The sequence below is a fragment of the Nicotiana tomentosiformis genome, chromosome 3 (genome assembly GCF_000390325.3).
Source record: "Nicotiana tomentosiformis chromosome 3, ASM39032v3, whole genome shotgun sequence".
NCBI lineage: Eukaryota > Viridiplantae > Streptophyta > Magnoliopsida > Solanales > Solanaceae > Nicotiana > Nicotiana tomentosiformis.
This window is the reverse complement of record NC_090814.1, coordinates 131,407,652-131,423,236: the sequence shown is the minus strand read 5'-3', so window position 1 is coordinate 131,423,236 and position 15,585 is coordinate 131,407,652. Positions and strand designations below refer to the sequence as shown.

Below are 15,585 nucleotides of genomic sequence, written 5' to 3'. Positions count from 1 at the left end.
TATTGGTACCAATTCCTTTTTCTCGTTGCTTTTCTTCTCATGGTATTCCTTTTTTGTTTTAACCTTTCTTTCCATAAAAATATTTTTAAATGAGTACTTGAAAAATGGAGGGACTATGAAATCAAAGATATGAATCAGAATTTCTTCCTAACTAATACTCCATAACGAATCTTCCTTACCAAAACTTGGAATTTATTTGGAAGAAACTGTTTCGCAGCTTTCTAATCTTTTTAACTGAATCTAGAAGCACGATTACCGAACGCACAAAGAAATTTTCAGCAGTATAAAGACCAATGCAAATGTTTGTTCTTTTCTACATACTAATTTAATTATTCTTAGAGGAAATTCGACTTGGTGAGAAAAAGGGAAAAAAAAAGAGAGGAAATTTGACCTAGCTATGGTTCTTTTCGCAGCGCATGCAGACTTAACCATTGGAACGACTTATTCGAAAAAGAGATACTTCATCCCTCTGTTTCAATTTATGTGAACTCATTTGATTGAACACGAAGTTTAAGAAAAGTGAAAAGACTTTTGAAATTATGGTGTAAAATAAGGCACATATATTTTGTGTGGTTATAAATCATTGCATAAAGATAAATTGTTTCCAAATAAGGAAATAATTCATTCTTTTGACATGGACTAAAAAGGAAATAAGTTCACATAAATTGAAACGCAAGAAGTAATAATAGTATTAAAGAAGGGGTACTATATTCATTGCCAACATCGTTAAAACACAAGATGACAATCCAATAGAGCAACAATTATTGGCACACCATCAGCATAAACATTAACAATCACCATCAATTAGATAATAAAGTATACTTAGATACATGCATCCTCTTTACCTTTAGTAACACCATATTGGTCCTTTATATATTTAAATATTTGAGTTTAAGTTATATATACTAACATTATAAATAACTTTACACTATCAATCCAATTATTTAATTGATGATGACACGTTATTATTCTATTTTTTTAGCTTACGATATATCAAACATGATATCATAAATATGTCAAATTAATTTGATAGTGTAAAAATTATTTGTACTGTAAGATAACATAACTCTAACCATATATATGAACTAGCCGCTAATGCACGATAACACACAAGAATATATTCAGAGCAATAGGGAAGGAAAAGGTCCGTATAAATATGTAAAGATAGTAAATGAAGTTTTAGCTCTCAACTCATATATAGCTTAGCTTCAACTTTCCCACTCTTAGATTATCCTCTCTCTATCGCCTAGCTACACAAGTAGCATAGCTAAATGTCGCTGAAAATCTCAAAAGAGAATTTGGCAGCTAATAATGATCAGGATCATCTGCCTGCAGAAGATAAGAAACCAGTAGTGATAGTGAGACAATACGATGAAGAGAGAGACAAGTTGGCAGTGGAAGAGTTGGAGGGACAGTGCGATTTCGGACAACGAGGGCAACCATCGTTATTCACTGACCTCATGGGTGACCCCATTAGCCGTATTCGCAACCTCCCCTTACATCTCATGCTGGTAATGAGCTGCTATTTAGATTAATTATTTCGGATTACTATTCATAATTTTAATAGTTATATATATATCCATTCCATTCAAGTGATTTTCAATTCATGACCAATATGTTATTAACTAAATGTAATGATGAACAGGTAGCTGAAGCTGAGTGTAGAGAAATTGTTGGGATAATTAGAGGTTGTATAAAGACTGTAACCAGAGGAAACAAAGGCTCCACTCCATGTCCAGTTTACGTAAAGATTGCTTATATTCTTGGCCTGCGAGTTTCATCTCAACACAGGTATGTGGGCTATAATTTTGCCGTAATGTTTTTCTTTTTCACTGAAACTTCGACAAAATATGGATAGAATATTAGAATCTATACTTTAAATCTTAAAGATGCACGCACAAATGCGAAGAAATAAGGCAAAGGATATGCTTTCCCAACTATCCAAATTCATATCTACGCAAATGATGCGTGTAAACAGTATTTTATGAAAAATCATGTCGTTATCAGAACATATTCTTTAACTCACAGTATGTTTGATTAAGTTAAACTATATGGGCCAAAGTACCTTTAATTTTACTTTACAAACATCAATGGGAGACTCCCAAAATGACTAGAAGAATGGAAAATTGTCTCCTACTTTTTTACCATTTTAAAAACCATTTATAATTTAATTATCCAAAGTTGTCTAACATGCTTTCCATCATACCTATCTAACTATTGAATCTGTATTCATTATTTTTGCTGTTATTATTTTCAACTTTAGGAGACTTGGCATTGGAACAAAACTAGTTGAGGAATTAGAAGAATGGAGCAGAAGCAATGGAGCAACATACGCTTATATGGCCACGGACAGCAACAACCAAGCTTCTATCAAATTATTCACCTCCAAATGCAATTATGTCAAATTTCGTACTCCTTCAGTTTTGGTGCAACCAGTTCATGCTCATTACAAGCCCATAGCATCGGACATTGCCATTGTTCGAGTTTCGCCACAACTCTCCGAGTCATTTTATCGACGTATTTTTGCAAACTCAGAGTTCTTCCCCAAAGACATAAACCGTATCCTAAACAACAACCTTAGTTTTGGAACATTCATGGCCGTACCAAAGAAAACCCTCCTTAATTGGGACCCCAAAAGTGGATCTTTCCCACCAACTTTTGCTATACTAAGTGTTTGGAACACTAAAGATATTTACAAGCTACAAGTGAGCGGCATATCACCTTTAAAATATGCTTGTTGCCTAGGGACTAGGGTTTTGGATTCTTGGATGCCATGGTTAAGGGTGCCATCTATCCCGAATATTTTTAAGAGTTTTGGGTTTCATTTATTATATGGAATTCACATGGAAGGAAAAGAAGGTCCGAGACTAATGAAAAATCTTTGTGCATTCGCACACAACATGGGGAGAAATGATAGAGAGTGTAGTTTGTTGGTGGCTGAAGTTGGGGTTGATGATCCAGTAAGAGAGGCAATCCCACGTTGGAATAAATTTTCATGGGGAGATTTGTGGTGCATGAAAAACCTTGAATTCAAGAATGGTGAATCTGCGGATAATTGGGTGGAGTCTCCAGTTTCTTCTTCTTCGGTCATTTTCGTTGATCCACGTGACTTCTAACTACGTTAATTTGCAAGATTTTGCATGGACGAACTTTTGGATAAGCTCTCCAATTGTATAACAACCCAAACGAGAGAGAGAGAGAGGAAATGATTTGGTAGAATATTAACAAAATCCAATTAACTAGAAACAATATAGTAATGTTTTTTTTTCCTAAAGGGAAATTGCGGTTTTAGTCATGTAAATATCGGTAAATTCGGATTATGATTTTTGTGGCATCAGCACGTTTAACCTTCAAATTTCAATGAATTGAAGTGTGCCTTTTGATACTTTTGCTTGTGAATCTTTACAAATTAATGGCATTATTAATTGTTATATAATTTATTTATCTATGAGTTATCTTAAATTTATGTTAGTTACTCCATATTTGAGGGTGATATATACAGTTCTTAAACTAATCTAAATATAAAACACACACACACACATACATATATATATATATATGAATTTAGCCAGATAACACAATGACCAAAATCAATATTTATCAACACGAACTAGGGATCAAAAGGGATTATCCCTTTATTTTTTTTATTTTCATCTTATGGTTTAAGTTCTTGAGCAAAATATGGGAATATGGTCGTTTAACAAAAGAATAATATGGAATCACTAATGTGTCATATCCAGGAATGTTGTGTATGGTCCCCTCCCATTTGCGTACTGTATAAATAATAGTAGTGCGAGGGAGAAAAAGAGATGGACATTTGTAAAACTTTCGGCTGAATGACCAAAACCCAACGGCGCATGGATTAAAGAAGTAAAGAACAAAATTATACTAGTAATATAATGTTATTGAGTGATCACCAATTTATGTAATGACAGCAGGAATCTAGCCACGCGTTAGCTTTAGAGATTTGATCACACATATAATTATCATAAAATTAAAAAGCTAATTCGTAACTGTTAAAGCCTCAGCTTTAATTTAGCACTCATTGGGAATATTCATGAGGACCACAATGAACTAACGCATCACATTTATACTACGTCCAATGTGGTCCACAGATGAAAAATGTAAGTTTTACTTTAAGTTTGATTTAAACTAATCCCTAGTCTTACTTGTTTGTGACAAGAGTGGGTTGCTCTACTGGTAAACATCCTCCACTTCTAACCAAGAAGTTGTGAGTTCGAGTCACCCCAAGAGCAAGGAGGGGAGTTCTTGGAGGGTGGGGAGCCGAGGGTCTATCGGAAACAACCTCTCTACCTCAGGGTAGGGGTAAGGTCTGTGTACAAACTACCCTCCCCAGACCCAACTAGTGAGATTATACTGGGTTGTTGTTGTTGTTGTACTAGTCTTACTTGTTCCTTCCGTATTAATTACTGTTGGGATTAAAAGAATGGTGAATGAAAAATGAAGGGAAGAAAGTGGAGAGAAAGTGAGCTCCCTTTTGCTTTGGAAAAGAGCAAAGTGTCCATCATTGGTGGTGGAAAAAAAAGTGAATGTGCTTAACTGAGAAAGCAATTCTCTTGATGTTAAATGGGTTGGAAAGAAAGTAAGTCTCGCGCCGTCGTCGTCGCTCGCTCGGTTTCGGCTTCGGTCAAAGATCGATTGATTAATCATTTTGGACAAAATTTCTTTAAATTATTTAATTAATTAATTTAATTAATTCAACGCAAAATAACCCAGGACCCGCGACACGACCCGGTCCGGTTCTTTTCCGGATTATTTTAAATCCTTTTTTTCCCGAAATATTTCAAACGTGAAATGTTCCCACCTGTTCCAACAGCCATGGCTGTTTCTAAAAAGTTGCAAATCTTTTCAGAAACAGTGCTAGAAAATGGCTATAAATATGCCTTGATCCCAAAATATTTCCTTACGAAATTTTTTGAGCTTCTTCTTCTTCTTCTAAACAAAATTTTCTAATGTGTTTTACAACCAGTAAGTGGTTCGAAGTTCATAAGAGTTTTTGGTACCAATACGCTGATAAGTTAAATCGTTCTATCATGGGAGGATAATATTCCAAAACCTCGAATACTTGAGGGGAATAATTTTCTTAAGGACACACTATGCATTCGGTGGGCTCGATTTTTTCCGTATATATATATATATATATATATATATATATATATATATATATATATATATATATATATATCTGCTATACTACTGTTTTTCCTCTTTCTGTTTTTTCTTGTTACAAAAATATTATTGTTTCTTTATATTATAGCATTTTTTCTTTCTCAATCTTCTGAACAAAATTTTTTTAGTGTGGTTTACAACCAGTAAGTGGTTCGAAGTTCATCGGAGTTTTTGATACAAATACGCTAGTAAGTTAAATCGTTTTATCCTGAGAGGATAATATTCCAAAACCTCGAGTACTTGAGGGGAATAATTTCCTTAAGGGCATACTGTGCGTTCAGTGGGCTCGATTTTTTTCGAAATATATTTTCAGATTCTGCTTCTGATTTTATATATATATATATATATATATATATATATATATATATATATATATTCAAGATTGTTTTTCCTCTTTCTATTTTTCTTGTTACAAAAATATTATTGTTTTTTTATATTATAGCATTACAGTTTGACTAACAATCTTAAAGAAATTATTAATATATTGTAATCTATATTCTGCTTTGGAGATTAAAACCTTTATGGTTTTCTACTCCGTCTGAACTTTTTTATTTCTGATTTGAAGATATAAAAACTTTATCAGAGTATTAAAATTCAGAAACGATTTGAAAAATATAAAAACTTCATCGTTTTATTGTGAAACGGTATATACAAAACTTCAGTTTTTGTTTATTCAACGTACTGTTTAGCATTTATTACACTACTGTTTACTATTCTATCTTCTTCCATTAATTGAACTCTTCTGTTATGAACAGTGAGAAATGGCAATTGATAATGGAAATTGTTCTGCGACTGTTGCGGCAACAACGATAACCTCGTCAAGCCAAACTGTTGTACCACCGGTCGAGAAATCAGAGAAATTTTCTGAAGCCAACTTCAAAGGATGGCAGCAAAGGGTGTTTTTCTGGCTTACCACGCTTGGTAAGAAGAAGTTCACCAGTGAAGATCCTCCACTGCCTGCTGCCGACATTAAAGACAATGAGAAATTTATGATTGTTGAGGCATGGAAACATGCAGACTTTCTTTGCAAAGGCTACATCCTAAGTGCTTTGGAGGATGACTTATACAATGTCTATAGTGCTATAAAAACTTCGAAAGAATTATAGGACGCACTTGAGAAGAAGTACAAGACTAAAGATGCATGCTTGAAAAAGTTTGTGGTTGCCAAGTTTTTAGACTATAAAATAATAGACAGCAAAACTGTTGGAACCCAAGTTCAAGAGCTTCAACTTATTTTTTACGACCTTATTGCTGAAGGTATGGTCGTGAATGAAGCATTTCAAGTGGCTGCAATGATTGAAAAATTGCCTCCTCCGTGGAGAGATTTCAAAAACTATCTTAAGTACAAGCGCAAAGAAATGAAGTTGAAAGATCTTGTGATTCGTCTCAAGATTGAGGAAGACAACAAAATAGCCGAGAAGAAGTTTCGTGAAAAATATCGTTGAGGAGACTGCTCCAAAAATGTAAGAAGATCACAAAGAAATCTTCTCGTGTCACGACCCCAAATTTTCTCCGTAGGATGTCGTGATGGCACCTAGTCTCTAAAACTAGGTAAGCCTATCAATGCGGAATAATAATAAATATCTGAAATAATTAAACTACAATTCAAATAATTTCAACTCCCAAAACCCGGTAGAAATAAGTCACAAGCTTCTAAGAATTTATTCTCAATGTATCTATGTATCAAGGTCTAAAGAAAAATAAGGAAGCAACATAAAAATGATAGAAGGGGACTCCGGAGTCTGCGGACGCTGACAGATATACCTCGAAGTCTCCATGCGCAGGTAACTCACTGACGTCTAGGCTGGTAAGATATACCTGGATATGCACAAAAAGATGTGTAGAAGCTTAGTATGAGTACACCACAACGGTACCTAGTAAGTGCCAAGCCTAACCTCGATAAAGTAGTGACGAGGTCAGGTGAGGCCCTACTGGAATATAATAATGGCATGGTAAAATATTTAATAATATAGTAAAATAAAATGACATTGAAAATGAATCAAGTAGTGTGTCACCATTTAATTAAGTAAAATAATGGCAAATAATATCTCGCGGAAACAAAATAAAATTTCCTTTCAACTTTAAGAAAATCACAACAAATAATCAAGGCAATTGCGGCCATAAATCAATATCAACAAGGGCACTCCCGAGGTACCGCCTCGTAGTCCCAAATCATAATCAATTCACAATATCTCATTTTTTTATCTCACTGCGGGAGCCTTTACAATTTATTTGAAAGAAAATATTTTTTCTGAAATAGCATCCCGCATTTTAGCCATCCTTATCACACCGTATGACTTCTAGTAGTTCCCCCTACTAGCCACGAGTATCAAGCCACCCTTATCTCATCGCATGAGTTTCAATACCCAGACCTTATGCCACCGCATGCGTTTCAATACCCAGACCTTATACCACCGCATGCGTATCAATATCACAATATATCATAATTTGCACATCAAGTGCTCAAATAATGTAACTTGCCAAAATAATTCAACAATAATTTTTTTTCACAATAAAGAGCTCACGGCTCATGCCAAAATAAATCATCAATAATATTTTTCCACAATAAAGAGCTCACGGCTCCATCACAATGAGTACGAAAATCTTACAAAAATATTCAGGAACAAATAATTCAGGAAAATAATATTTTAAAATCTTTGATACGTTACTTCAATATCAAATTAGAAAAAAATGTCAAATATTTTAATAATATTTAATTTAAAGAAAATCAACCTTCAAATAATGCATAGAATAAAAAAAATCAAGTTTCAACTAAACAGGTAAAACAATTAGTAGGAAAAGGTCAAACAAATTTAAAGTATATATCTCAGATCAATGATGAAGAATATAACAAGATAAAATAATTTAATAAATGCGCAACAGTGATCTATACAATTTAAAATATAATCTTTCACATTTAGCCCGTGTACACACTCATCACTTTGTGTACATGACTTTCAACACATTTTAATAATCACATCAATATCAATCCTAGGGGAAATTTCCCCCACACAAGATTAGACAAGTCACTTACCTCGACTTGCTCTAATTTAACCAAGTATTATGCTTTTTTCTTGATTTTCCAACTCTGATCGACTCGTATCTAGTCATAATTAACTCGATACAATCAACAAAAATTATAGGAATCAATTTCATAAGAAAATACTATATTTCTCAATAAAATCCGAAATTAGCTCAAAAATCGTCCGTGGGGCCCATGCCTCGGAATCCGGCGAAACTCATAAAATCTGATAACTTATTCAATTATGAGTCCAACCATACTAGTTTCACTCAAATCCGACTCCGGATCGACACCGAAATCTCAAAAATTTGTTTCTACGAGATTTCTAAAAGTTTCTCAAATTTCTATTTCAAAACACTAATTAAATGGTGAAAATAATGATACATTCGTGTATACTGACCATATCCGAGTTAGAATCACTTAGCCCAATGTTTTTCCTTTAAAATATATCAAAATCACCTCTCCTCAAGCTCCAATTCGTCAAAAAGGCAAATGGGATGAAGTCCCCTATTTTTATAACTTACAGATTTGTCAGGGAGCTCGATTTGTCAGGGAGTCCGATTTATCAGGGAGCTCGATTTGTCAGGGGCTCGATTTGTCAGGGAGCTCGATTTGTCAGGGAGCCCGATTTGTCAGAGAGCTCGATTTATCAGGGAGTCCGATTTTGACAGAGAGCCCGATTTTTGACAGGCAGCCCGATTTTGACAGGCAGCCCAATTTTGACAGCATTTTCAGCAGAAAAATTGTAGCAGCTTTTGCAGTAGTTAAGTCCCACTTTTGATCTGTTAACCATCTGAAACTCACCCGAGGCCCTCGGGACCTCAACCCAATACACCAACAAGTTCTAAAACATCATACGAACTTATTTGAAACCTCAAATCACATCAAACAACGCTAAAATCACGAATCATGCTCCAATTCAAGCTTAATGAAACTTAGAATTTTCAACTTCTGCATTCGATGTCGAAACCTATCAAATCAAGTCCGATTGACCTTAAATTTTGCATCCAAGTCATAAATGACATAACAGAGCTGTTAAAATTTTCAAAACTGGATTCCGACCCCGATATCAAAAAGTCAACTACCCGGTCAAACTTCCAAACTTTAAAATCCTATTTTAGCCATTTCAAGCCTAATTTCACTACGGACTCCCAAATAAAATTCTGATCACGCTCCTAAGTCCAAAATCACCATACGGAGCTGTTGGAATCATCAAAACTCTATTCCGGGGTTGTTTGCACATAATTGGACATCCAGTCATTATTTGAACTTAAACTTTTAATTTTTTCATCAAATTCCGTATCTCGGGGCATACGTCCAAGTCTAAGTCCTAAATCACGATACGGACCTATCAAAACTATCAAAACACTAATCCGAGTCCGTTTGCTCAAAATATCGACCAAAGTCAACTCAGTTGAGTTTTAAAGCTCTAATTCACATTTTAATCCATTTTCACCTGAAAACTTTCCGGAAAATTTTACGGACTGTGCACGCAAGTCGAGGAATGATAAATAGTTCTTTTCAAGGTCTTAGAACACAGAATTAATTATTAAATTTAAAGATGACATTTTGGGTCATCACATCTGGACAGACTAAGGAGCAGAACAAAAAGAAATTCAAGGGTAACTGCTACAATTGTGGAAAAGCTAGTCACAAAACCCCTGATTATCGTCTCCCGAAAAGGATAAGAAAAAGGGACATGCCAACATAGTGGAGAAGAATGATGGCATTGATGATCTGTGTGCAATGCTTTCGGAATGCAACCTGGTTGGAAATCCGAAGGAATGGTGGATTGACTCTGGAGCCACTCGACATGTTTGTATTGTCAAAAAACCATTTGCGACTTAATCTATTGACGGTCCCGAAGAAGAGATTTCCATGGGAAATACTACAACAACCAAGATTGAAGGTTATGGGAAGATATTCCTTAAGATGACTTCCGGCAAGGTGTTAACGCTCAACAACATTCTTCATGTTCCTATGTAACGACTCGACCGGTCATTTTGAGCATTTACGCTCCTTTAAACTATTTGAAGTCTTGAATAATATCCTACTAGGTATTATGACTTGTGTGAATTGTCAGTTTTGATTTTTAAGGTATTTCGGAGTTAGCTTAGAAGAATGAATTTCATGTTGGAAGCTTAAGTTGAAATAGTTGACCGGATGTTGACTTATGTGTAAACGACTTCGGAATAGAGTTTTGATGATTCCAATAGCTCCGTATGGTGATTTTGGACTTAGTAGTGTGTCCGAAAAATTATTTGAAAGTCCGTAGTAGAATTTGGCTTGAAATGGCTAAAATAAAAAGTTATGTTTGGAAGTTTGACCGGGGAGTTGACTTTTTGATATCGGGCTCGAAATTTGATTCTGGAAATTTGAATAGCTTCGCTATATCATTTATGACTTGTGTGCAAAATTTGAAGTCATTCCGGATTGATTTGACATGTTTCGGCACAAGATATAGAATTTGAAAGTTTAAAGTTTATAGATTTTGATTTGAGGTTCGATTCATCGTCTTGATGTTGTTTGATATGATTTGAGTCCTCGAATAGGTCCGTGTTATGTTATGAAACGTGTTGGTATGTTTGGTTGAGGTTCCGGGGGCCTCAGGTGTGTTTCGGGATGAGTTTTGAGCGAGTTCGGGCATTTCCGGAACTGAGGTATGGTTCTGGTGCTTGGAATTTTGCGGACCGCGTCAGAATTTCGTGGACCGTGCTTGAAAGTTCTGCAGATCCGCTGGTTCGACTTCGGGAGCCTATATCTTTTGATCTACAAGGAATTTGAGATGATTCAAAAATAAAAGTTGTAGCCCTTCGTGTCTAGGTTCAAGAAAGGTAAAGAAATCATCATTTGGACATCTGTAGCGAAAGTTATGGCCAAAATACTAAAGCATGGCAGTGCAGCCACCAAAAGCGTGGCCGCGCTCAAAATTTCACGAACCGCGAAGTGGGAGGCCAGAGGTGCACTTTTTAAATGGGGTTTAGGGCATTATTTCACATTTTGGACCTAGGGAGCTCGGTTTATGGTGATGTTTCGTGGGTTTTTCAAGAAATTCATCGGGGTAAGTGATTCTAACTCAACTTTGGTTATTATACATGAATATATCAATGATTTCATCATCTGATTAGTACTTTGAGGTGAAAATTTGGGGAAAATTGTAGAAACTTCATAAAATGAATTGTTGGGATTTGAATGTCGATTCGAAATCGTATTTGAGTGCAACTAGTATGGTTGTACTCGTGAGTGAATGGGTGTTCGTAATTTGTGACTTTTACCCGATTCGGAGATGTAGGCCCGAGAGCCGGGTTTGAGCCAATTTCGGGTTTTGGGCTAATTTGATAGTTTTTCTTGTGGAATTCATTCCATTAGCATATATTGATGGTATTGTACTGATTGTGAATAGATTCGGAGCATTTGGAGGCCGAATCGAGGGGCAAGAGCATCGCGGAGTAGGGACTTGATTGGTTTGAGGTAAGTAACACTTCTAAACTTGGTTCAGAGGGTATGAATCCCCAAATTTTGTATGATATGAATTGTTGAAGGTGACACACACGATAGGTGACGAACATGTAGACGTGCACCACAGAAATTGTGTCTTGAATAAATCATGTGAAGTTGTAAAATTAAAGAATCGTGTCATTATTTGAACATGCGGCACGTGTTAGAGGAATTGAGCTGAGGCTTGTGATAAGGATCGTGTTTAGGCTACGTGCCGATATTTTAAGACCCATGGGGTCGTGTTGTTGTTGAATTAATTGTTCAAAAATATACATTTCACACTCAGTAATAGTTGTCCATTGTGAGGATATTTATGGGATTGAGCTGCGCAACGCAGCAGGCCATAATGACTTTATACATTATTATTGTTTTGGATCGGGGCTGCCCGCCTGCAGTAGGCCTTATTGGCTTTACTATTATATGGATCAGGGTTGCCCGCCTGCAACAGGCCTTATTGGCTTTACTATTTTATGGATCGGAGTTGCCCGCCTGCAGCAGGCCTTATAGGCTTTGTTATTATACTGATCGGGACTGCCCGCCTGCAGTAGGCCATATTGGCTTTGTATTACGCTTGGGCTGAAGGAGCCCCTTCAGAGTCTGTACACACCCCCAGTGAGCGTAGATGATCATCGACATTCAGGATGGACTTCCCAAGGCATGAACTTACCTTACTTACTGCTTTTATATATATATATATATATATGGGATGGATTTTCCCAAGGCATGGACTTGCCTTACTTATTTGTATTGTAATGAGTTATGTGGTCATGGATCTTGTCAGTATCATTTATATTTAGGGATAAATTATCCCAGGGCTGGATTGGCCTTATACGGTACTAGGTGACTGACTGTCAATCGATGTGCATATATATACGGGTTGGAACACCCCTGGGCTGGATTGGCCATAAACTGTACCGAGTGACCGGATAATTTGTGACCAGTATTTACATGAGGTCTTTCTATTGAGATGCCATATGCCTCATATCATGTAGTAATGATCTATTTCACTTGTACTGAGTTTAAATGTTGAACTTGAAAGCATGCCTATATTTCTGTACCATTATTTTTACTGGACTGTACCTGCAGAGCTCATCATTTCTTTCAGACCAGAGGTTAGTCTTGTTACTTATTGAGTTAGTTGTACTCATACTACACTCTGCACCTCGTGTGCAAATCCGGGTGCTCTCGGATACGACGACTGCTAGAATTCGGAGTTATTTCTGTTGGAGAGTATCAAGGTAGCTGCTTGACGACCGCAGACTTGATTCCCTTCCTGTTTAGTTATTGTACTGTTCTATACTTCAGACAGTGATGCTTATCAGTCAGACTTTGTATTCATTTAGATGTTCATGTACTCAGTGACACCGGGTTTTGGGAGTGATATATTTGAATTTTTGAGATTTCTTTTGCTGTATTTAATTATTTTGTTTTCAAATTTTAAAAAAATAGTGGTTTATTGGGATTTTTAGCTTGCCTAGTATTGAGATAGGCGCCATCACGACATGTGAGATTTTGGATTATGACAAGTTGGTATCAGAGCTTTAGGTGACATAGGTCTCACCAGTCATGAGCAAGTTTAGTAGAGTCTTACGGATTGGTACAGAGACATCTGTACTTATCTTCGAGAGGCTACTGAACCCTTAGGAAAATTTCCCTTTCTTGTATTCTATCGTGCGAAATTGATTCAGCTTGAAACATAACTCTTTGAATTCATTCCACGTATTCGTATACGCATATGAGTGCTCAGTATCAGTTGTGCATCGCTGGCTTATGATTTTATGAACGAGATTCAAGATGTGTATTCTGTGTTTTGGCGATGGGCCAGTCTGGAGGACTTGAGGCCAGGTTTATACCGCAGCTTAGGCTTGATAGATTTAGTTATAATCTATACATTTGGACTCATATGTCCGGTAATGTCCCTACGGGTGGAATTTGTGGCTCGATGAACGATGGAATGGTTTTGAGATGAGAATGATGTAACTGCAGGATATATTAAGACGATTTGAATATGGCGAGAAGTGTTTCCTTGAAATGTAAAGGGAGGCCATTGGGTGCTTTATTTTCGTTTTGATGTGACGTACAATCTCGAGTGTAAATATTTTGAAAGATCTTTCACGTTGTTAAATTTTGGAGAAAATTAAATTTTCGTGTGTGATTAATGAGTTTGGACTCAGAAAGATTAAGTGATTTCATAGTAATTATGGCTGCGAAAGGGTATAACAATATGCCAATTTGAGACTAAGTAGGTGGGTTATCCCATGCACAGTAATTTATGTAAGTGTGTTTCTTATGATGTGAATAGAGAGTTTCTTTTCTGCCAGCGGGGTGTATGTGTTGAGACTTGAATTTGAATCTGGTTGAGAAAATTGACTTGAGTGTTAAGAGAATGAATGTGAGATTAACGGATGATTGAGGTATTTTATGGTTGGTGTGTCTTGAGCTTGAGAAGAATTTTTGTTTAATTGACTGCGGTATTAAGGCAGTAATAAAGTATGGGTATTGTGAGTTATCAAGTATTTTAATCTATGCCTTTGTGCCAAGTGGGGGAGTCTTCTATTGACAATTCAATTTCATGGATATATGTTAAATTTTAGTTTTTGTTTGAGGCATACTTCTGGGTAGGTTACGACTTGCAGAGGTTGAGATCGGGGATGACTTGAGTAAGAAAATTTCTTGAATGCGGGTTATATTGCACTTTATGAGATGATTAAATTGTTATTTTGAAGGATGTAGTACGCACGAAGTATGAATTCGATTGGTCGTGTTAAGACATGGTTACTTCTTTGAGTGTTGATCATGTTAAAGGAGCACATATCTTTCGGCCCATTTGGGGCGGAGTAAATTAGATTTGAGCAGAGTGGATGACTCTCGAGAGAGGTTTCTAACTAATAGGCTATGTAATTTGCTGGTGACTCAGAGTTTATAATGAGATTCTCGTGCCATTCACATGATAGATGTGATATGTTGTGCCGGATTTAGATTTACATGTACAAGGTGGTAATTCATTCTTGAAAGGAAGATCACGAATTTTGGACAGAATGGTCAGTTTTAGATATTTAGATGAATGTTATAACTGCTCGATAATCCCTGAGAAGGTTGCGCATTTCAAAAGGCGTATTGTGTTTTGACTTACGGATGTTCATTGGTATTGCAGTACTCACCTGGTTGATAGACTGCTGGTATTCAAATTATTGCTATGTGGCATGAAAGAATTATAAAAGTATTCCTTATGGGAAGATCGTGAATGGAAGATGTGTTAGTCATTCTAGTGTTGGAGTTGGGATCAGTTACAGTGATTCATGTGTTTGATGAATTTGGAGACTAGGAGTTCTCAGAAGTATATTGTTTCGGGTTGCGGCCTGTTTGAGGTGAGTATTTTATTTTAACTCAGTGGAGGCACTAGTTGCGCTAATTATTTGTGATGGCTACGCGCTATAAGTGTGCAGATATGTGAGGTTTGAGCCAATGTGCGGGCATCAGGGCAAGTATTCATATTCGAAAGAATGCTTAGGCTATGATATGCCTAGAGTTGACTGTTAAGCATAAAGTTATAATGTTTCTCATGTTCGTACCTTTGTTGAGAACTACCTGGGCTACATTTGATGTTACAAAGAGGCTAATTCCCCTAAATAAATGGGGTAGTTACTATTTCTGCGTTAACTTGCCGATTTGAAGTGTGATAGCAGACTTTGCATATGCTTACGCTATGGCATGTTATTTATACCAGTCCAGGAGCATGAGAATCTTATTTCATTATCATATACATGTGTACTTTTAATTGCTCTTGTATGATATGCTGGGACTGGAGGCCTATGACCATGCCAGGCGATTTATATTATTGGAACGTGAGTTGTCCGTACGGATCCATATACTGA

General features: G+C 36.3%; 1 protein-coding gene across 1 annotated transcript; it reads left to right on the top strand.

The window, feature by feature from the left end:
• The first annotated feature begins 1,096 nt into the window (after positions 1 to 1,096).
• LOC104106568 (probable N-acetyltransferase HLS1) lies at positions 1,097 to 3,385 on the top strand. Its single transcript, XM_009615138.4, has 3 exons — positions 1,097 to 1,511; positions 1,646 to 1,791; positions 2,264 to 3,385. Exons 1-3 carry the CDS (start codon positions 1,272 to 1,274, stop codon positions 3,114 to 3,116), a joined length of 1,239 nt encoding a protein of 412 aa, XP_009613433.1. The 5' UTR covers positions 1,097 to 1,271; the 3' UTR covers positions 3,117 to 3,385.
• Positions 3,386 to 15,585: the final 12,200 nt, after the last annotated feature.

Bases quoted from the DNA above. Each gene is read 5' to 3' on its own strand.
- LOC104106568 (XM_009615138.4), top strand. From the start codon at position 1,272: ATGTCGCTGAAAATCTCAAAAGAGAATTTGGCAGCTAATAATGATCAG. The intron at 1,512-1,645 runs GTAATGAGCTGC...AATGATGAACAG, and splicing joins TCCCCTTACATCTCATGCTG to GTAGCTGAAGCTGAGTGTAG. The intron at 1,792-2,263 runs GTATGTGGGCTA...TTTCAACTTTAG, and splicing joins CGAGTTTCATCTCAACACAG to GAGACTTGGCATTGGAACAA.